The 18,866-nt window shown below is 36.8% G+C and overlaps 1 protein-coding gene across 1 annotated transcript in view; it reads left to right on the forward strand.

Moving 5' to 3' along the window:
* Nucleotides 1-10,116, forward strand: part of LOC111472024 (TMV resistance protein N-like) — an 11,279-nt gene extending 1,163 nt beyond the window's left edge. Inside the window, exons 2-8 of the mRNA XM_023117707.1 lie at nucleotides 580-1,669; nucleotides 2,492-2,767; nucleotides 3,345-4,454; nucleotides 5,332-5,939; nucleotides 6,621-6,786; nucleotides 7,703-8,422; nucleotides 9,502-10,116. Of these exons, the coding sequence (XP_022973475.1) occupies nucleotides 580-1,669; nucleotides 2,492-2,767; nucleotides 3,345-4,454; nucleotides 5,332-5,939; nucleotides 6,621-6,786; nucleotides 7,703-8,422; nucleotides 9,502-10,002 (4,471 nt within the window). The 3' untranslated portion in view covers nucleotides 10,003-10,116. The remainder of the gene's footprint in view (nucleotides 1-579; nucleotides 1,670-2,491; nucleotides 2,768-3,344; nucleotides 4,455-5,331; nucleotides 5,940-6,620; nucleotides 6,787-7,702; nucleotides 8,423-9,501) is intronic.
* The last annotated feature ends 8,750 nt before the right edge of the window (nucleotides 10,117-18,866 follow it).

Raw genomic sequence — 18,866 nt, forward strand, 5'->3', positions numbered from 1 at the left:
AAAAAAAAAAAAAAAAAAAAAATTTAAAGACGACAATATCTGCTAGCGGTGGGCTTGAACCGTTAGAAATGGTATAAGAGTTAGGTTCTGAGTGATGTGACCAATGAGGAAGCTGAGTCCTGAAGGATGGACACTGGGCGATGTGACTAACGAGGAGGCTGAGCCCCAAAGAAAAGTTGATTGGTGGGTCCCACATCGATAGGAGAAGGGAACGAGTGGTAGTAAGGACGCTAGCCCCGAAGGGTGGTGGATTGTGAAATCTTACATCGGTTGGAGAGAAGAATGAAGGGTTTGTTTAAAAACCTTGAGTGGAAACCGAGAAACGTGATGTGAGTAGAGCGATATCTACAACTTTCTAAGATATTCTACTTAATTCTAAAAGTTCTAAGTACTTACAAACATCTAAATAATTGGCTCGAACTCTAAGTAGGCTAATTAGTCGTTTTGAAAATTGGGCTCTCACAATTATTGAGTTTGATCTCAATGAACTAGTGATGATATTTTAGCAAAATTTTTAAAATCAAATAATTATCGAACAATACCATTATTTATTAGGGTTATACGAAAATTTGTTTGTAGGAAAGAAGAAGAGACCATCAATGAAGTTGTGAAGCATGTCTTCAACAAACTACGACCCGACTTGTTTCGATACAATGAAAAATTGGTCGGAATCAGCTCAAGATTACACCAAGTAAATATGCTTTTAGGAATAGGTTTAGATGACAAGCGATTTGTTGGAATATGGGGAATGGGTGGAATTGGTAAGACCACCATCGCTAGAATCATTTACAAAAGTGTATCCCATTTGTTCGAAGGATGTTACTTTCTAGATAATGTCAAAGAAGCTTTAAAGAACGAAGGCTTAGCTTCATTACAAGAAAAGCTTCTAACAGGAACCCTAATGAAAAGAAACATAGAGATCCCTGATTGTGATGGAGCTACATTGATGAAAAGAAGAATAAGCAATCTAAAAGTTCTAATAATCCTCGACGATGTCAACCATATAAGCCAACTCAAGCAATTAGCGGGGGACTATGATTGGTTCCAACCAGGTAGCCGAGTCATCGTCACGACACGAGATGAACATCTCCTGATATCGCACGGTATCGAAAGACGATACAACGTCGAAGGACTTAATATTGATGAAGCTCTTGAGCTATTTTCACAAAAGGCATTTAGAGAAGATCATTCAAAGAAGGGGTTTTTTGATCTTTCATGCAAAGTTGTAGACTATTGTGGAGGGCTTCCATTGGCTATTGAGGTTCTTGGATCGGCTTTACGTGATAAACCAATGAAGGATTGGGAAAATGCTGTGGCTAAGTTGAAGGAGGTTCGTGATTTGGAAATTCTTGAAAAGTTGAAGATAAGTTATTATATGTTAGAGAAGAGTGAACAAAAGATTTTTCTAGACATTGCATGTTTCTTCAAGAGGAAGAGTAAGAAACGAGCAATTGAAATTCTTCAAAGCTTTGGATTTCTAGCTGTTCTTGGGCTAGAAAAATTGGAGGAGAAGTCTCTTATTACTGCACCACATGATCAGATTCAAATGCATGATTTGATTCAAGAAATGGGTCAAGAAATTGTTCGTCAAAACTTTCCGAATCAGCCCGAGAAACGAAGTAGGTTGTGGCTTCGTGAGGACGTGAATCTCGCCCTTAGTCGTGATCAGGTACTGTTTTTAGGTTAAATTATAACTCGTTTGATATAAATTGTCTTTTCTAAGTTTATTATTCCTGAATTATTACTTTTATGTCATGCATATCGTATTAGGTTGTGGAGTTTGATGTTTACTTATAGGTTAAGTTTGCTTAAGAGTTAAAAAATCATTCTCCTATTTAGTTTTTAAGATGATTTTTTATATATTCTCCTATATCGTTTTTACGATGGATTCTCTATTACCACTTATATTTCTCCCTGTGTTTTCTCTTTTTTGTTTTCAGTGTTCTTCATCTAGATCGAGTGTGTGAGCTGTGTGATCCTAACAGTGTGTTCTTAAACTGTAAATTTATCTTATACATTAGAGATTCATTAGATTGAGTGGGTATATTCTCGTGTTCTCGAATGTAGATCGAGTGGGTATATTCTCGAATTTAGTTTTTAAGAAGAATTACCTGTAACTTGAAGTCATCAATATAAACCTCTGGCCGCTGTAAAGTTTACCATCCTGATGTTACTACGTACATTTTGTCTCTTTGTTTAATTTATGTTTCTAGGTGTGTGAGTGCGATCAATCTTGCTTCCCTTTTTGTACAACACATTTCTCCTTGCGTTTTCTTTCTTGTGTTCTTTGTGTTCTTCATCTAGATTGAGTATATGATTGTACGATCCTAACATGTTCTTCATAGACATAAAATGTGGATTTTTCAACGATCTATTTGATATTTTGACAATGTTAAGAGTTTCGGGATCTATTAAATAGATTTTAAGCTACAATTATCGGATAAACCTCTAATCTTTGCACAAACTATACTTGTTTTAACCTTTTTTTTAGGGAACAGAAGCAATTGAAGGCATAATGATGGATTTGGATGAAGAGGGAGAGTCACACTTGAATGCCAACTCCTTTAAGGCAATGACCAATCTAAGAGTATTGAAACTCAACAATGTTTATCTTTCTCAAGATCTTGAGTACCTCTCCGACCAGCTTAGGTTCCTCAATTGGCATGGATACCCTTTAAAGTTCTTACCATCAAATTTCCATCCCACAAACCTTTTGGAGCTTGAGCTCCCTAGTAGCTCAATTCACCAACTTTGGAAAGATTCAAAGGTACATAAATCCTAAATTTTAGTTACGTTTTATTGTGATGTCCCACATTGGTTGGGGGAGGAGAACAAAATACTCTTTATAAGGGTGTGAAAACCTTCACCTAGCAGACGTGTTTTAAAGCCTTGAGGGAAAGCCCGTAAGGGAAAGCCCAAAGAGGACAATATCTGCTAGAGATGGGCTTGAGTCATTACAAATGGTATCAGAGCCAAACACCAGACGATGTGCCAACCTTCTTGCTCTTCCCCAAAGGGGGTAGACACGAGGCAATGTCCTAGTAAGGATGCTGGGCCCCGAAGGGGAGTGGATTGTGATGTCCCACATTGGTTGGGAAGGAGAACAAAACACTCTTGATAAGGGGGTGGAAACCATCTCTCAGCAGACGCGTTTTAGCCTTGAGGGGAAGCCCGTAAGGGAAAGCCCAAAAAGAACAATATTTGCTAGTGGTGGACTTAGGTCGTTATATTTATACTCTATTATAGCATCTATTGTAGTGTTTTTCGTATGCTATTGTATCCATTATTTATTGGAGTGTAAATTTGTTCCAAAATGACAAATTACTTCTTTTTTTTCTTTGCAGAGATTTGATACATTGAAAGTTATAAACCTAAGTGACTCCAAATTCCTTTCCAAAACCCCTGATTTTTCTAGGGTTCCAAATCTTGAAAGATTAGTCTTGAGTGGCTGTGTAAGTTTATACCAACTACACCAATCTTTAGGGTCTCTAAGGCATCTAATTCAATTGGAACTCAAAGATTGCAAGCAATTATCAAACATTCCCTTCAATATTTCCTTACAATCTCTCAAAATTTTGGTGCTTTCTGGCTGTTCAAGCCTCAAAAACTTCCCAAAAATCTCAGGAAACATGAACAATCTATTAGAGCTTCATTTAGATGGAACATCCATTAAAGTTTTGCATCAATCAATAGGTCATTTGACAGGACTTGTGATATTAAATCTCAAAAATTGCACCAATCTTGTTAAACTTCCAAGCACTATTGGCTGTTTGACATCATTGAAGATACTCAATTTGCATGGCTGCTCCAAAATTGATAGCATTCCGGAGAGCTTAGGCAATATTTCTTGTTTGGAGAAGCTTGATGTTACTAGTACTTGTATAACTCAAGCTCCATCGTCTCTTCAACTCTTGACAAATCTTGAAATTTTAAATTGTCAAGGTTTGTCTCGTAAGTTCATTCAATCATTATTTCCTTGTTGGAATCTCTCTCGAAAATTTTCAAATTCTCAAGGCTTGAAATTAACCAATTGCTTTAGTTTTGGTTGTTCTTTGAGGGTTTTGAATCTAAGTGATTGTAATTTGTGGGATGGAGATTTGCCTAATGATCTTCGTAGCTTATCTTCTTTGCAAATTCTTCATCTAAACCAAAACCATTTCACCATATTGCCTGAAAGTATTTCTCATCTTGTGAATTTGAGAGATTTGTTTTTGGTTGAATGTTTGAATCTTCGATCTTTGCCGAAGCTTCCACTTAGTGTTAGAGATGTGGAAGCAAGGGATTGTGTTTTGCTTGAAGAATATTACAATCAAGAGAAACATATTCCTTCGAGTGAAATGGGGATTACTTTTATTCGTTGTCCGATATCCACTGAACCAGCTGGAAGCTACAAAATTGATCAGCTTGGTCTTTCTGCCATTCATCTAAGGACAATGTCTCAACGTTATATCGAGGTTTGCATCTTTTTTCGTATCGTTTTTGAGTTTAGTTTCAATTTAGTCTCTTTCTTTGTATATTTTTCTATACGAGTTCTCTTTGTTGGTTAAAATTACGAGCGTTAATTTCAATTTAGTCTCTGTGGTTTTAAAAAGTTCGATTTTTGTTCTTTTAACCTTAAAATTTGCCTTTTGTCATTGAATGTTACTACCATCATGAATAAATGGACATGTATTTTAATTAGAATCGAGGGTGTGAAAAAAAAAAAAAAAATACTGAAGTGTTAGGATAACTCTCAATCAAATATACCAAAACAAATAGATTAAGTAGAAAAAACAACTTGAGGGAAGAGATCTCTCAAAAACTTAAACACTTATACTTTTCAATTCTCTTTCTTGTTGTGAATAAAATATACATCTAATGATTATTTATAGCGGAAAAAACACTAACAAATTTACAAAAGAATAACAATTTTTCTAAACTTATCCAAGTTAATACCTACTAAAAATTATACTAAAATTACTCCAAGTTAATAACTTGTTTTGCTAAGTTAAGCTTATTAACTCACAGACAGTCTCATGAGTTTTTGGGGTGGGATAGATTTGAACTAAGCTCAAACAATACGATTTCTATTGGAACGATACAAAAGCGAGATAAGATATTGCTATTGATACGAGAACGGTTAAGTAAAACTAAAAGAAAAATGTTAAGGATTTATGCCAAAGTGGAGAGAAGATATGAAGATCGTCTTTGTCTCTAGCACGTTTAAATACGGTACCACTAGCTCTTTGTTATCATGTTAAACCACAATGAACTCCAAGCTCATAGCATTAGGGTACGGTTAATTCGAAACTATCGAACAAAATCCTTAACCTAACCATTTTTTTTTTTCAGGTACTCACATGGCAACAAGAAAAGTACTTTTTTGTGATTCCCTATCCAAACTTCATAGCATGCTTTGATGATAAAAGATATGGATGTTCAATCACAGCCCATTGTCCACCAGATTACATATCTGAAGAAAATGCAAGAATTGGCATTGCTTTAGGGGCTACTTTTGAAATCCAAAACAATCAATGGAACGAGAATTCAAAGATTACTTGTGATTTCATAATCCGAATGGAAACAGATGAATGCCCTTTGAAGTCAGCCCTAGTTTTTGATGGAAACAAAGATGAATTGCAATCACCTGTGGGGCTTGTGGTTTTTTATGTTCCAATGAGAAGGATTGAAGGGTGGTTGAACCAATGTTGTTGCATTGATGTTTCAATAGTGACTGATAACCCTTTTGTGAAGGTGAAATGGTGTGGTGCATCGATAATCTATGAACAAAATGCTGGGAGTTTTATTGGGAAGATTATCAAAGCCCTTTTCGGATCTCCGGGAAAATATCATACGTCGATTGTTGATCATATTTTGAATCGTCAAAATCGTGTTGATGTTTCTAGTTTGGTGGATGGTGGAGCTCGTTACAAGACTTCGTGGTTAAATGCATTGCAAAGGTAATTCAATTCCATCTCGAGCTCGATTTTTTGCCATTTTGGACTCTCCCTTGTTGGAGTCCGACAGTAAGGGATAGTAAGCTTGATTTGTTCGACATTTGAGGATTTTATTGGCATCACTACGTTAAGGGCATAACTCTAATGTCATATTAGAAACCACAACTCTCCACAATGGTAAACTTTGAGGATAGACTCTCATGGCTTTATTTTTTGTTTCCTACCATAGAAATGTATTCCTTACTTATAAACTCATGATCAACCCCTTAATTAGCTGATGTGTACCCCTCTTCCAATAATTCTCAACAACTATCTCCATTGATATGAAATCTTTCGAGGAAATAATAAATAAAGTTGTTAGAGCTTATGCTCAAAGTGGACAATTTCATACCATTGTAGATATCCACTATTTCTATCAGGTGATATCAGAGTCATGCCCTTATCTTAAGTTAGTCATGTCAATAGAATTCTTGATTGAAGGTGTAGTCATAGAATGTTTGAGGGGAGATTTTGCTATGAAAATCACTTTCAAACATGCCTTAAAACTCTATGCGTTCACACTTCGATTTGTCTGTTAAGAATAGTATTTTTCTGCTAATTAGATAGTAAAAAATTTGGTTGTCTTGTTCTCTCTCACTCACTCACTCACTCAAATTCTTTACATTGTTAATGCATTGTGTTTAGGACAATTGGATCATTTCCAAGACTACGAGCTAGTAAACCACCACCGGAGGCTATAGAAGATGGTTCCACCAGTATGATTGCAGCTGCTGAGGCCGAGGAAACTGAAAGTGATTACTCTATCATGTTAAAACGCAACCTCAAAGCAATGCTTCTAAGAACTTTTGAGGTTTCTCTCTATACTTTTTTCTCTTTTTTCTCTTTAGCTTTTCAATTCACATAATCTTTACAATTGTTACTCTAATTGAATGATATTTAAAATGATAGAATAAATTACTAACTTATCGAGGAGCGAAAATTATTAGTAGATTTAGTAGAATAAGTTACTAACGTATGGAGTAACAAGTTTTATGCTTTAATTATAAAGATTGTTGGTCGCTCTTGACTTGAGGAGAAAGTTTAGGGAGCTAGTTAGTGCTTTCTTCACTATAGATACGAGTGAGATGCATGTTTTTTTTTTACAATAATTGAAAAGCTAAGTGTTTAAGGTTTCTTTGCTCCAAAAGATCTCTCTCCTCAAGTTGTACCTTTGCTTCTTTTACTTATTTCGCATATTTTGATCGTGGGTCACATCCCACAAGGTCAATAAGATTTTAGAGAAAAAAACAACATTACATGTTAATGTTTTTTTTTTTTTTTTTTTTAGAAATTTAAAGTTTTGAGTGNTTTTTTTTTTTTTTTTTTTTTTTAGAAATTTAAAGTTTTGAGTGATTTGTCGGTTGATGATTATTGCTGGGGAGTCCCATCTCGGCTAATTAAGAAGATGATCATGGGTTTATAAGCAAAAAATACATCTCTATTGGTACGAGACCTTTTGGGGAAACCCAAAGTAAACTCATCAGCGCTTATGCTCAAAGTAGATAATATCATACCATCGTGCAGAGTCGTGATTTCTAACATGACATCAGAGTAATGTCCTTAACTTAGCGATGTCAATAGAATACTCAAATGTTGAACAAATGGTGTACTTTGTTCGAGTACTCTAGAGAGAAGGAAGTGAATTTGGAAGATTTGTAAGTAGGTGCTTAATTTGAGGGGAAAGTTTACTAACATCTTGAACTAACTCTTTCCATTTCTTCATATAGGATCTGAAGCTTTACGGTGAATACTACGTTTTCCCTCGAAAAGAAATCTCAAGAAGTTGGTTCAATCTTCAACTAAAGAAGCCAAAAGTCACAATCAAAATACCTCCAAACTTGCATAAGGATAAGAAGTGGATGGGGTTAGCCTTTTTTGTAGTATTTGCAGTGGACGAGAACTCACCAAATGCTCATTCCTTCTCATACCAAGTGGAAAATGATGAATACACAATGCAACGAGAATCAATTCTTTACTTAACCAAAGGATTGTTCGATGATTTTCATCAACTTTGGGTGTTCTTCGAGCCTCGAGCGGTTTATCCATATCGATTAAATCAATGGAGGCATCTTTGTGTTTCGTTCGTATGCAATAATAACTCATCCTTGAAAGCAGTTGTTTGTGGTGCACGTCTAGCTTATAAACATGATGTTGAAGGGCTTATCAACACAATGATAAACAGTGTAATGGGTTCGCCAGCTGATTTGCATGAATTTTATGACCAAGTTTATGTTGAATCCATGATCAAGATGATACATTTTCATAAGTATGATCCAAAGCAAAAAGAATTTGAAAGGGAAGATGATTTGTGTTTGGAAGAGTTGACAGAGGAACAAAATTCAAATGGTTATCCTCAAGATTCAACTCTTACTTCAAATGCAATGGAAAGGAACCACCTTTTGGAGCTCAAAGAAGCAATTCCTTCTTTCCTTCAAATGGATTTGAAGGTACGTCTTTCTCTTTCTTCTTGTCTTACCCTAGAATTAGAAGTTTAGAGATTATTTGTTACAAATTTAACACGAAAATACTTCGAGCTTATTAGTTATGGTGAGTTGGGAAGGAGTGTCACGTTGGCTCATTAAGGAAATGATCATGAGTTTATAAATAAGGAATAACTTCATTGGTATGAAGCTTTTTAGAGAAACCAAAAGTAAAACCATGAGAGATTATGATTAAAGTGGACAATATCATACTATTGTGGAGGTTCGTAGATCCTAACAAGGTATCAGAGTCATGCCCTTAACTTAGCCATGTCAATAGAATCCTCAATATCGAACAAGAAAGTTGTGAGCCTTGAAGGTGTAGTCAAAAGTGGCTCAAGTGTCGAACAAATGGTGTACTTTGTTCGAGGGGTTTAGAGAAGGAGTCGAGCCTCAATTTAGGGGAGGTTGTTTAAGGGCTTCATAGACTTTAGGGGAGGCTCTATGGTGTACTATGTTCGGGGAGGATTGTTGAGGATTGTTGAGAGGGAGACCCACATTGGCTAATTAAGGGAATGATCATGAGTTTATAAGTAAGGAATACATCTCCATTGGTATGAGGCCGTTTAGGGAACCCGAAAGTAAATCCATGAGAACTTATGCTCAAAGTGGACAATATCATACCATTGTGGAGGTTTGTGGTTTCTAACATGATATGAGATTCATGCCTTAATGTAGCCATGTCAATAGAATTCTCAAATGTCGAACAAAAAAGCGTGAGCCTTAGAGGTGTAGTCAAAAGTGACTCAAGTGTCAACAAAGGGTGTACTTTGTTCGAGGGCTCTAGAGAAGGAGTCAAGTCTCGATTAAGGGGAGGTTGTTCGAGGGCTCCATAAGTCTCAAGAGAGGCTCTATAGTGTACTTTGTTCGAGAGGAGGATTGTTGGGAGGGAGGGTGTCCAACGTTAGCTAATTAAGGGAATGATCATGGGTTTATAAGTAAGGAAAACCAAAAGTAAAACCACGAGAGCTTATGCTCAAAGTAGACAATATCGTACCATTGTGGAAGTTCGTAGTTCCTAACCGTTAACATTTTCTCTCATGCAGGATCGATTTGGCACAATATTCGACTTCGTTATTCCAAGACGAAACATTCCCGAGTGGTTTAATCAACGATCTGAAAAGAATCAAACAGGCATCCAATTGCCTCCAAGTTTGTATACAAATAGTGATTGGATGGGATTTGCAGTTTGTGCACTTTTCCAAATCAACAAGCATCCAACGGCAATTCTCAACAATCTTCGTTCAATTTCAAGGCATGAACTTCTTTGTCAATTTTCAGTTGAGAATGGAGTAATCCATCCAATTCACATTCATACTATCACTGAGGACAGATTCATTTGGCTACATGAACGACAATTCCTTTGGCTCTATTACAGCCCAAGACAGACATATGGCAACATTATTCGTCATAGGTCTCATATTTGGGCTACTATTGAAGCTGATACACCAGACATGACTGTACGAGGTTGTGGACTTCAGCTAGTGTACAACCAAGATGTGGAAAGGATTGACAATATATTGATGGAAGCCATAGAATCATATTAAACAAGAAGCGTGTACAAAACCATCGTTGATTGTTTGTTCTTGTACTTATTTGACACGTTGAATTACATTTATTTTTATGGTATAAGATAATGAATTACACAAAAATTGAGTCAATCCCCTTCCTCTTTAGTCTCACTCATGGTTCTCGTAAGAATCGCACAACACATATACTCGTCCTAGATGAACACAAAGAACAGGAGAGAGAAGAGAGAAAATACAAGGAAGAATATTGACAATATTGGCTAAATGTTTATATTGTTGACTTCATGTATGTACAGTAATATATAAAATACAAAGAGAGAATATAGAGAATACAAAAAGAATACATCTTCAAATCACTGTCTCGTGGATATACATGGTTCAAGTTTCTTTATATATAGAGAATACAAAAAGAATACATCTTCCGATCACTGTCTCGCGGACATACATGGTTCAAGTTTCTTTATATAGGTTTACTAGATATAACATATATATATAGGGATATACATGGTTCAAGTTTCTTTATATAGCTCTACTAGATATAACATCGGTGTATATAGGGATATACATGGTTCAAGTTTCTTTCTAATAGTTTTACTAGATATAACATCGGTATATAGGTTTACCAAATTTAGCTTTTTACTATACATAGTTATTTACTATGTATGACAATTTACTTTATATGTCATTTATTGTATATATAATTTTATATATAATTTCATTATGTATAACCATTGAGTAAGCAAGGAGGGGACTACGTACTCTAACAATTCTCATATCCTAACAATTCTCCCACTTGAGACTGATCTGGTCAACCAAAAATTTTATTTTCAAACGATCATCAACATCTTCACTGCACTATACCAATTAAGATTTTACATAACCTCAATTTTCTAACATCAACGCATTTTGTTAACATGTCTCTTAAATTATTTGCACCATCTATCTTCTCTAAACATATATCACCTTCTTCCATTAATCTGCACGTGAAATGGTATCGTTTCTTATGTGTTTTGTATTTGAATGATAGATTGGGTTCTTCACCAATTGTATGACACTTTGACTATCTGTATAAAGAATCTCCTCGCGCAGATTCTTGCCTAATTCTTTTAGATAGTCTGTCATCCATATGAAGCCTAGACATCCAACTCATCTCATCATCCATAGCTTGCTCCCACTTGGTGTATCCTCCAACTGTACGGCATCTTCAAAGGACTTTGGCTCCCCTTCATCAGAGTTAGCAACAGATAGTGTAATGAAGGTACATACATATTTGGTATTCTGATAGTTATGGATGATCTTCTCAACACCACCTAAGGTGTCACTTGCTCTACCGTTGGTTTCTCTGCAACAGTCTCAGGAGTTTCTTGAGTATCTACTACAACATTACTAGGTGAATTTTTTCACAACTCAACCTCAACTCCCACTTGCTTCGTTGTCTTGGAATCTTGTTCCACCTCTAGTACCTCGCAATAGTCTCAGGAGTTTCTTGAGTATCTGCTACAACATCACTAGGTGAATTTTTCTACAACTCAATCTCAACTCCCACTTGCTTCGTTGTCTTGGAACCTTGCTCCACCTCTGGCAACTTGAACTCTTCTGGCAAAAGTTCTCAAATGAGAGTACTTGAGTTCTTTTCCTGTCCATACTTCTTCTAACAATTTGAACTCCAAGGGCACTGACGACCCTATATTGATCAAGTAGACTGTTGTATTAAAGCATCGGCTCAAAATGTCTTAAAAAATGAATCCTCATACTCTTTGCCCGCTCATTCAATGTTCTATCATTCTTTTAGAAACACCATTTTATCTTATTTTACCGAGAACTGTCCTTGTTAATCTAATTCCCTCCGTTGCAATAAAATGCTTTGAATTTTGACTTGTCTTACTCTCCTCCATTGTCAGACCTCATGGATTTTATTTTCAAGTTGTTTTGATTTTCAACTTCAACTTTCGACTTCTTGAAGCTAGCAAACACATTGGACTTGTGTTTCAGAAAATAAATCCACACCTTCCTGCTGAAATCATTATTTTTGTTTGCTCCTAACGCAGTTCTCACAAGGAACCATATCAACAGATTTCAGACCTTCTAAACTCCTTTCGCAGCCAGCATTTCATTCCTTTGACGCTCATATGTTCAAGTCTATTGTGTCATAGACTTGAATTTGAAGAACTCTCAACAATAGTAATCATGTTTATACATTTTGCAGTGGTGTATAAGGTTCCAGATTTTGTGCCACGTGTTACCACCATAGCACCCTTCACAATCTTCCACGCGTTCTAAAAAGCTTGAGGGGAATCCCGAAAGGGAAAGCTCAAAGACCTCGAGGGGAGTGGATTGTGAGATCCCATTGGAGAGGAGAACGAAACACTCTTTATCTGTTAGCGGTAAGTTTGAAATGTTACAATCTAGGTTTCGTCTTCTATTGTGTGAGACCAATTCAAACGCGTCTTCTTTTATATTCCTAACCTTTCTTTTTTCGGTCAGATTTAGCTTTCTTCCAAAGTGACATGGCTAATAATGCAGCTTCATTGGCACGTCACGGGGGAGACTTCATTATCTTCTCCATTCTCCAAAACACAACTTGGTATTTAACTGGGAGCAAAGATTCAACATCCTCAAAGGCATTGCAGCAGGATTACTATATCTTCAAGAAGATTGGGAGCAAGTAGTTATGCAATGTTCTAATAGACGCGGACATGAATGCCCGAATGAGTGATTTTGGATTGTCCAGGCAATACGACAACGATGAAATATCACACACAACTCGAGTTATCGACATGATACTGTTAAGAATGAGAAGTTCTGATACCATGTTAAGAATGAGAAATCAAAGTGAGATGGAAAATCCAAGAAACAGAAGTGGAATGGAAAGTCAAGTCCAATTTTGTTCCCAACATTTAAATATGATCCATACTACCCTAATAAATCCTAAAAATAAGAGAAAACATTGTTGTAGTAACCAAATTCTAGAAATAAGATAAAATATATCAAATATATGGTTAACCGAAAAATAAAGGGAAAAAATCCTAAATAATTAGGTCTATGTAAAATATATTTCAATACTCCCTTGGAGTGTGTAGTCAATAACACCCAACTTGTTTATTACCGCTATATAACACCTAACATTCAAGTTTAAATCGTCTCTATCTCTTCTCCCTTTATAAACATATGAAGATAGCAAGTTTAAATAATGTAATTTAATTCAGTTTTGTTCAAGAAAAAAAACAATAATAGAGGAAAAAAAAAAACATAAGTAGGATAGATTTGAAGTTGGTTTTAAAATTGGATATGATTCAACTAGATTTGTGTTTATATCTAATAGGTGGATGAACTCTAAAAATTATCTTCAACAGAGTTATGAACTTTCAATTTTTTCAATAATAGAACCAGATTTGAGTCGTGTTTATATCAATTTTGTCAATAATTCACATGTTTGATTAGACTAGTTTGGTTCAACCACTTTTGTTTTGTTCGATTTTAAGATTGGTAAGCTTTGATTTGCCTTCGTTTTAAGCTAATGTTGCCTTGAATAGGATTGATTTAAGTTGTTTTTAAGAATTTACTATGTTTTTGCAAGAAAAAGGGATTTGGAGAGGAGTAGGTTATTGTAACACCCGAGCTTAGGAGATATCAATGACCCTTACTTTCCTTCTTAAGATGCAAAAATATGCATAATAATTAGGTCATGTAGTTTTATTATAGGTCGAGAGACCGAGGCTCAAGTCGATAAAGAAGAAAATTATGTTCAAGATAGTTGAGGGGTAGGCACTCCTATTTGAGGAGTAGGCAATAAACTTCTAATCAGGACTTCTCGATGCTTGAGGAAGAGTTTGGGTGGTGGATTCACCCATTCCGGCAAGAAAATCTGAGAACGAACAAGGTAAAGTTATGGCCTTCTCGTTTCTATTTTACCTAGATCTTTACCTAGATCTGAGAAGTTTCTTGAGTGATAGATGTGGAATTTTTTAGGTATGTAACTAAAATAGGATTCATATAGGTTTCTTGAAGGAATTCTGGACGGAAATCGGAGTTCGGGTGAACTGGCCAAAAATAAAAAACGTGAATTTTTCAATATCTTTGAACGACTTTAATTCATTATGTATTCAAGAAAAAAATAAAGAAAAAATATGTCAACGTAGGCGAATAGAAACTACGACTTTGATGAAGAAATCAAGTCGATCTAAGTTGTGTGCATAAAGTTTCGAAAATATAAAGAAAATGGTTTTAACACATGAAACTAATTTATTCTTGAAAATTGTAAACACGCAGGAGAGAAAACCAAATGACTAGCAGCAAGAGTTTTCCCCAAAGTCAGAAGATGTGTGTTGTTGTCAAAGATCAAAGGAGACAGAATTTTCATTCAAGGCCTTCATCAAGCAATGCGAATCAATTCAGAAGTGAGGAGTCGTCAAAGAAGCCATTTAAAGCTTGTTACAGGTGTAGAAAACTTGTCATTTTAAACAAGATTGTCAAATGAAAGTGGTGTGTCATTGTTGTGGAAAGCCAGGCCATATTAAGCTAAATTGACGAGTCAAAATGCAGGAATCAGAAGCAACTGTTGTATAAAAATTCTTCATATTCAATTTGGGAATACGGCTTAACCATTGAGGTTTTTGATCAGCCAACAAACATGACTTCAGCTGTATATCAAGATGATGTCTCTACAAATGATCAAAATCCTAATTCCACTACTTACGCTTCTGAATTTGATTCCCTCCAAATTCTGCTTCTGGACTCTCTTTTTTTCTCCGATGCCAACTCTGCTACCCATGATGACCCTCTTGTTTATTCCACGACCTTGGATTTAGGATTCGACAAAAATGAAGATTTCGAGCTAACCTTTGGCGATCTTGACAGTCTTTTCCTTCCCTCTGAGGTTGACCATTTCCTCATCTCCGAAGATTTGGATCAAACTACCAATTTGTTGGACTTGCAGGCTGACTGGGAAGCTTTTGGGACGCTACTGTTCGTGTTTGTAGCTTTGCATGCTCTCCAGGATCTGGGAGCTCTGCGGTTTCATGCAAGAAGTCCCCTGATGAAGGTGAGCTTCTAAACTATCAATCTTATGAATTAAGAACCGCAGGAAGAAGCGAGTGTTTTTTGACCCATTCTGGTGGATGGGACTCAAAGAGTCCGAGGATTGTAAATTTTCCTTCCCCAGAGCATGGTGGCGGTGGTAGTGACCATGAATTCTCAAGCGAGCTAACATCGTCTCATGGCTCGGGTTTTGGAAATTTTGGTTCTGGCATCTTTGAGGGAATGAATTGTCCATCTTCTAATGCGGAGTATTATGATGTTATTGTCGAACAGAAGATTAAATCAGAGTAAATAGGGAAATTTTGTATGACGAAGAGGAAGAAAGAACATAATGAAGGTAACACGGATTTGAGATCTTCCAAATATCAAACGTCATCTATTCCCGCAGAAACTACTAATCCCCAATTGAGTTCCTGTGCTCTCACTGAGGAGAAAAGAAGAGTTAAGCGCCTAGCAAAATGGAGGAAGGAGAATTAGAACCTAACCCTGCGGTTCAAACTGCGCTTGCATTTGAACTTGAACCGAATCTTAAACCCGAACCAGATCTGAAAATGGAAACTGGATGTGAAGTTGAATGGTTTCCTAACGTGATGTTGTGGCTGAAGGGGACAAATTGGAAGGCAGTTTAGTTGGTGAAAGAGAACAAGGTAATGGGATGGATGACTAGAACTCGTTAGAATCTTCAGTTCAGTTGGATGACAAGTGCAAGGAAAGCAAGGGCATCGATCAATAAGTGAAGACCAGGGATTTTGAAGTATCAAATAGAGAGGTAGAAAAAGAAATGTCAGATGGAGAATCACAAAAACCACCGCACTACTCAAAATTTTAGTGATGAAGGCAAAAGGGTGGCAAAAACTTCAAAAAAATTAAAAGAAAATGGAGAGTGGAAGGACTGCTCAAGAAGAAGATGATTTGGATAAGATTCTTGCTGAGCTAGGAGAGGGACCTACTCTATCAAAATCAGTAGACCATCCTCTTTCTTCACAAGAGGCCAAAGTTGAGAATCCACCTGACCTTGTAACTCCTCCAATGCATCAGCTGAAAAGGAAGCTGAAGAAGAGAGCACATAAACGACTACAACTAGGAAGAAAAAAAGCGTCAGAAAAAGGAAAGAGAAAAAGAGGAGCTCCTAAAGAAGAAACAAAAAGGCATGACCGTTTTGCCAATCTTAACGGGAAACAAAGTGAATAAGCTTACACTACACTAAGAGAGGCTGTCAGAATTAGTGCAATTTACGGCTAGTTGAATTAGTCGAGTTGTTGAGTTATACACTAAGAGAGGCTGTCAGAATTAGTGCAATTTACGGCTAGTTGAATTAGTCGAGTTGTTGAGTTATACACTAAGAGAGGCTGTCAGAATTAGTGCAATTTACGGCTAGTTGAATTAGTCGAGTTGTTGAGTTATACACTAAGAGAGGCTGTCAGAATTAGTGCAATTTACGGCTAGTTGAATTAGTCGAGTTGTTGAGTTATTCATCTTTATTAGGAGTCAACCTGAATGGTGCATTTGAGTTTAGTCTTTGTGGGAGTTATGAATGGTGTATTGAGGAACCTTAAGTATGTATGGTTTATTAGTTCTCTTTTTTTGTTGTTGAAATAACATATATCTGAATATTTCCAGTGGAGATTGCACAACTAATCTCATAAACTTCTTCCTAAGTTCCTAATCTTTCTCCTAAAATTAAGCAATTACTAAAAAAATCCTAAACTTTCAAATCAATAACTACTGAATCTTCTATTTTCTAAACTTTCAAATCAATAACTCCTCAATAATTATTCTAAAGCTGCTCGAGGTTAATAACTTATTTTGGTAAATCAAGCTTATTAATTCATAGAGATTCTTCACTCCTAGCAATTCCCCCATCTCTGCAAACATAACATTTGCTAGGTCCTTGATTAGAATATCCGCACGTTGCTCTCTAGTGCATATAAACTCTACAACAATTTTTTTTCTTCTCAACACACTCACAAATGAAGTGGAAGCTAGTGTCAATGTGTTTACTGCTTCCGTGAAATACTGGATTCTTCATCAGTGCAATCACAGATTTGTTGTGGACGTAGAGGGTTACTAGCTTTAGTTCACTTCTAGTCACTTCACTCAACAAATTTCTCAGCCATGATGCTTGGCATGACGCCGTAGTTGCAATTATGACCTCGGCCTCATAGGAAGATAGTGTCACAGTTCGCTGCTTCTAAGATTGCCAAGAGATTACATTTTTGTTGAGATAAAACGTCATTCTTGTGGTGCTTTTTCTATCGTCAATATCTCCAGCTAAATCACTATCGATAAAATCGACTAGTTCTTTAGGACCTCGCCCTCTTTTATACTTCAACCCGTAGCTTGTGATTTCCTTCACAGAGCAAAGAATGTGCTTAACCGCTTGATGATGCATCATAGTGGACTTTTCCCTATACCTACTCACAATTCCAACAACATATGAAAGGTCCGGACGAGTATGAGTCAAGTATCTTAGACTTTCGAAGCTTCCTTCAGCATCTTTCTCGAGTTGTAACTTTGCTTCCATGGGATACTTGGTCAAGTTGTAGTCAACCATCTTAAATTGCTGCAACTACTTCTTAGCATAGGTTGATTTCTTTAACATGATGCAATCTTTCCTATGGTCCACTTCAATACCGAGGTAGTACTTGAGTAACTTGAGATCATTCATCTCAAATTCTTTAATCATTTGCTGCTTGAACTCTTTAATGCCTTCCACACTTATACCAGTGATGATCACGTCATCAACGTACACGCCAGCTATGAGTGTTTTAGCCCCATCATTTCTTGTATACACTGCTTGATCTTGTATGCACTTCATAAAATTTAGACTCTTTAAACTCTTGTCCAAACATATGTTCCACGCCCTCAGTGCTTGCCATAAACCGTAGAGGGCCTTTGACAACTTGTACACTTTGTGCTCTTCGACTTTGATGACGAACCCTTTAGGTTTGGCAACATACACTTCTTCTTGGAGGTCACCATTTAGGAATGTTGATTTGACGTCCAAGTGATGGACCTTCCACCCGTGTTGAGCTATGAGGGCAAGAATCAAGCTTACAGTGTCCCGTCTAGCCACAGGCGCAAAAACCTCCTCAAATCAACTCCTTGTCATTGCACGTATCCCTTCGCTACGAGTCTTGCTTTATGCTTGATGACATTTCCTTCACTATTCTTCTTCAACTTAAACACCCACTTCAAACTGATGGGCTTGTGTCCGGTCGTCGGTAAGTTAGTTAGTGTCCACGTCTTGTTCTTCTCAATGGCTTCAAGCTCCTTTTGCATGGCCTCCTACCACATCGTCTCAGTTGCTACCTCACGGTAGGTTGTCGGCTCATTGGCCGTGAGCAACACTAACTCATCAGGCTCCAATTTTTCTTCAAGTATATCCGCATAAACTTCAGCAAGAGAACGAAACTTCTTTGACCCATCCTTTGTTGTGGATCCTCCTATACTTTCGCCTGAGCTCTCTTGTTCTAGAGTCCATCAAGTCTTTCGGTGTCACCGATGATAACATGTGTGGAATTGTTGGTGTTGCTGTAGGGACACTTTCTAGGTCTTTTGTGTCTCCCTCTTCTTCCAGAGTAGTGAATTCTTCAACAGTCTGCTTGTTATCGTCAATGTTGCACCAATCTCACTTCTTCTCTTCTTCGAATACGCCATCTCTACTTACATAAATTTTCTCATGTTGCAGAGCATACAACTTAGGTGTCTTAGTTCCATCCTCTACGCCAAAGTGTTATCTCTCAGCCTTCACAGCCCTGATACCACTTGTTATCTCTTAGCCTTCACAACTCTAATGCCAATGAGACCAAGTAGAAGGATGAAGGCTGTGAATCTTGTTGCAA

Source organism: Cucurbita maxima, unplaced genomic scaffold (genome assembly GCF_002738345.1).
Source record: "Cucurbita maxima cultivar Rimu unplaced genomic scaffold, Cmax_1.0 Cma_Scf00063, whole genome shotgun sequence".
Taxonomy (NCBI): Eukaryota; Viridiplantae; Streptophyta; class Magnoliopsida; order Cucurbitales; family Cucurbitaceae; genus Cucurbita; species Cucurbita maxima.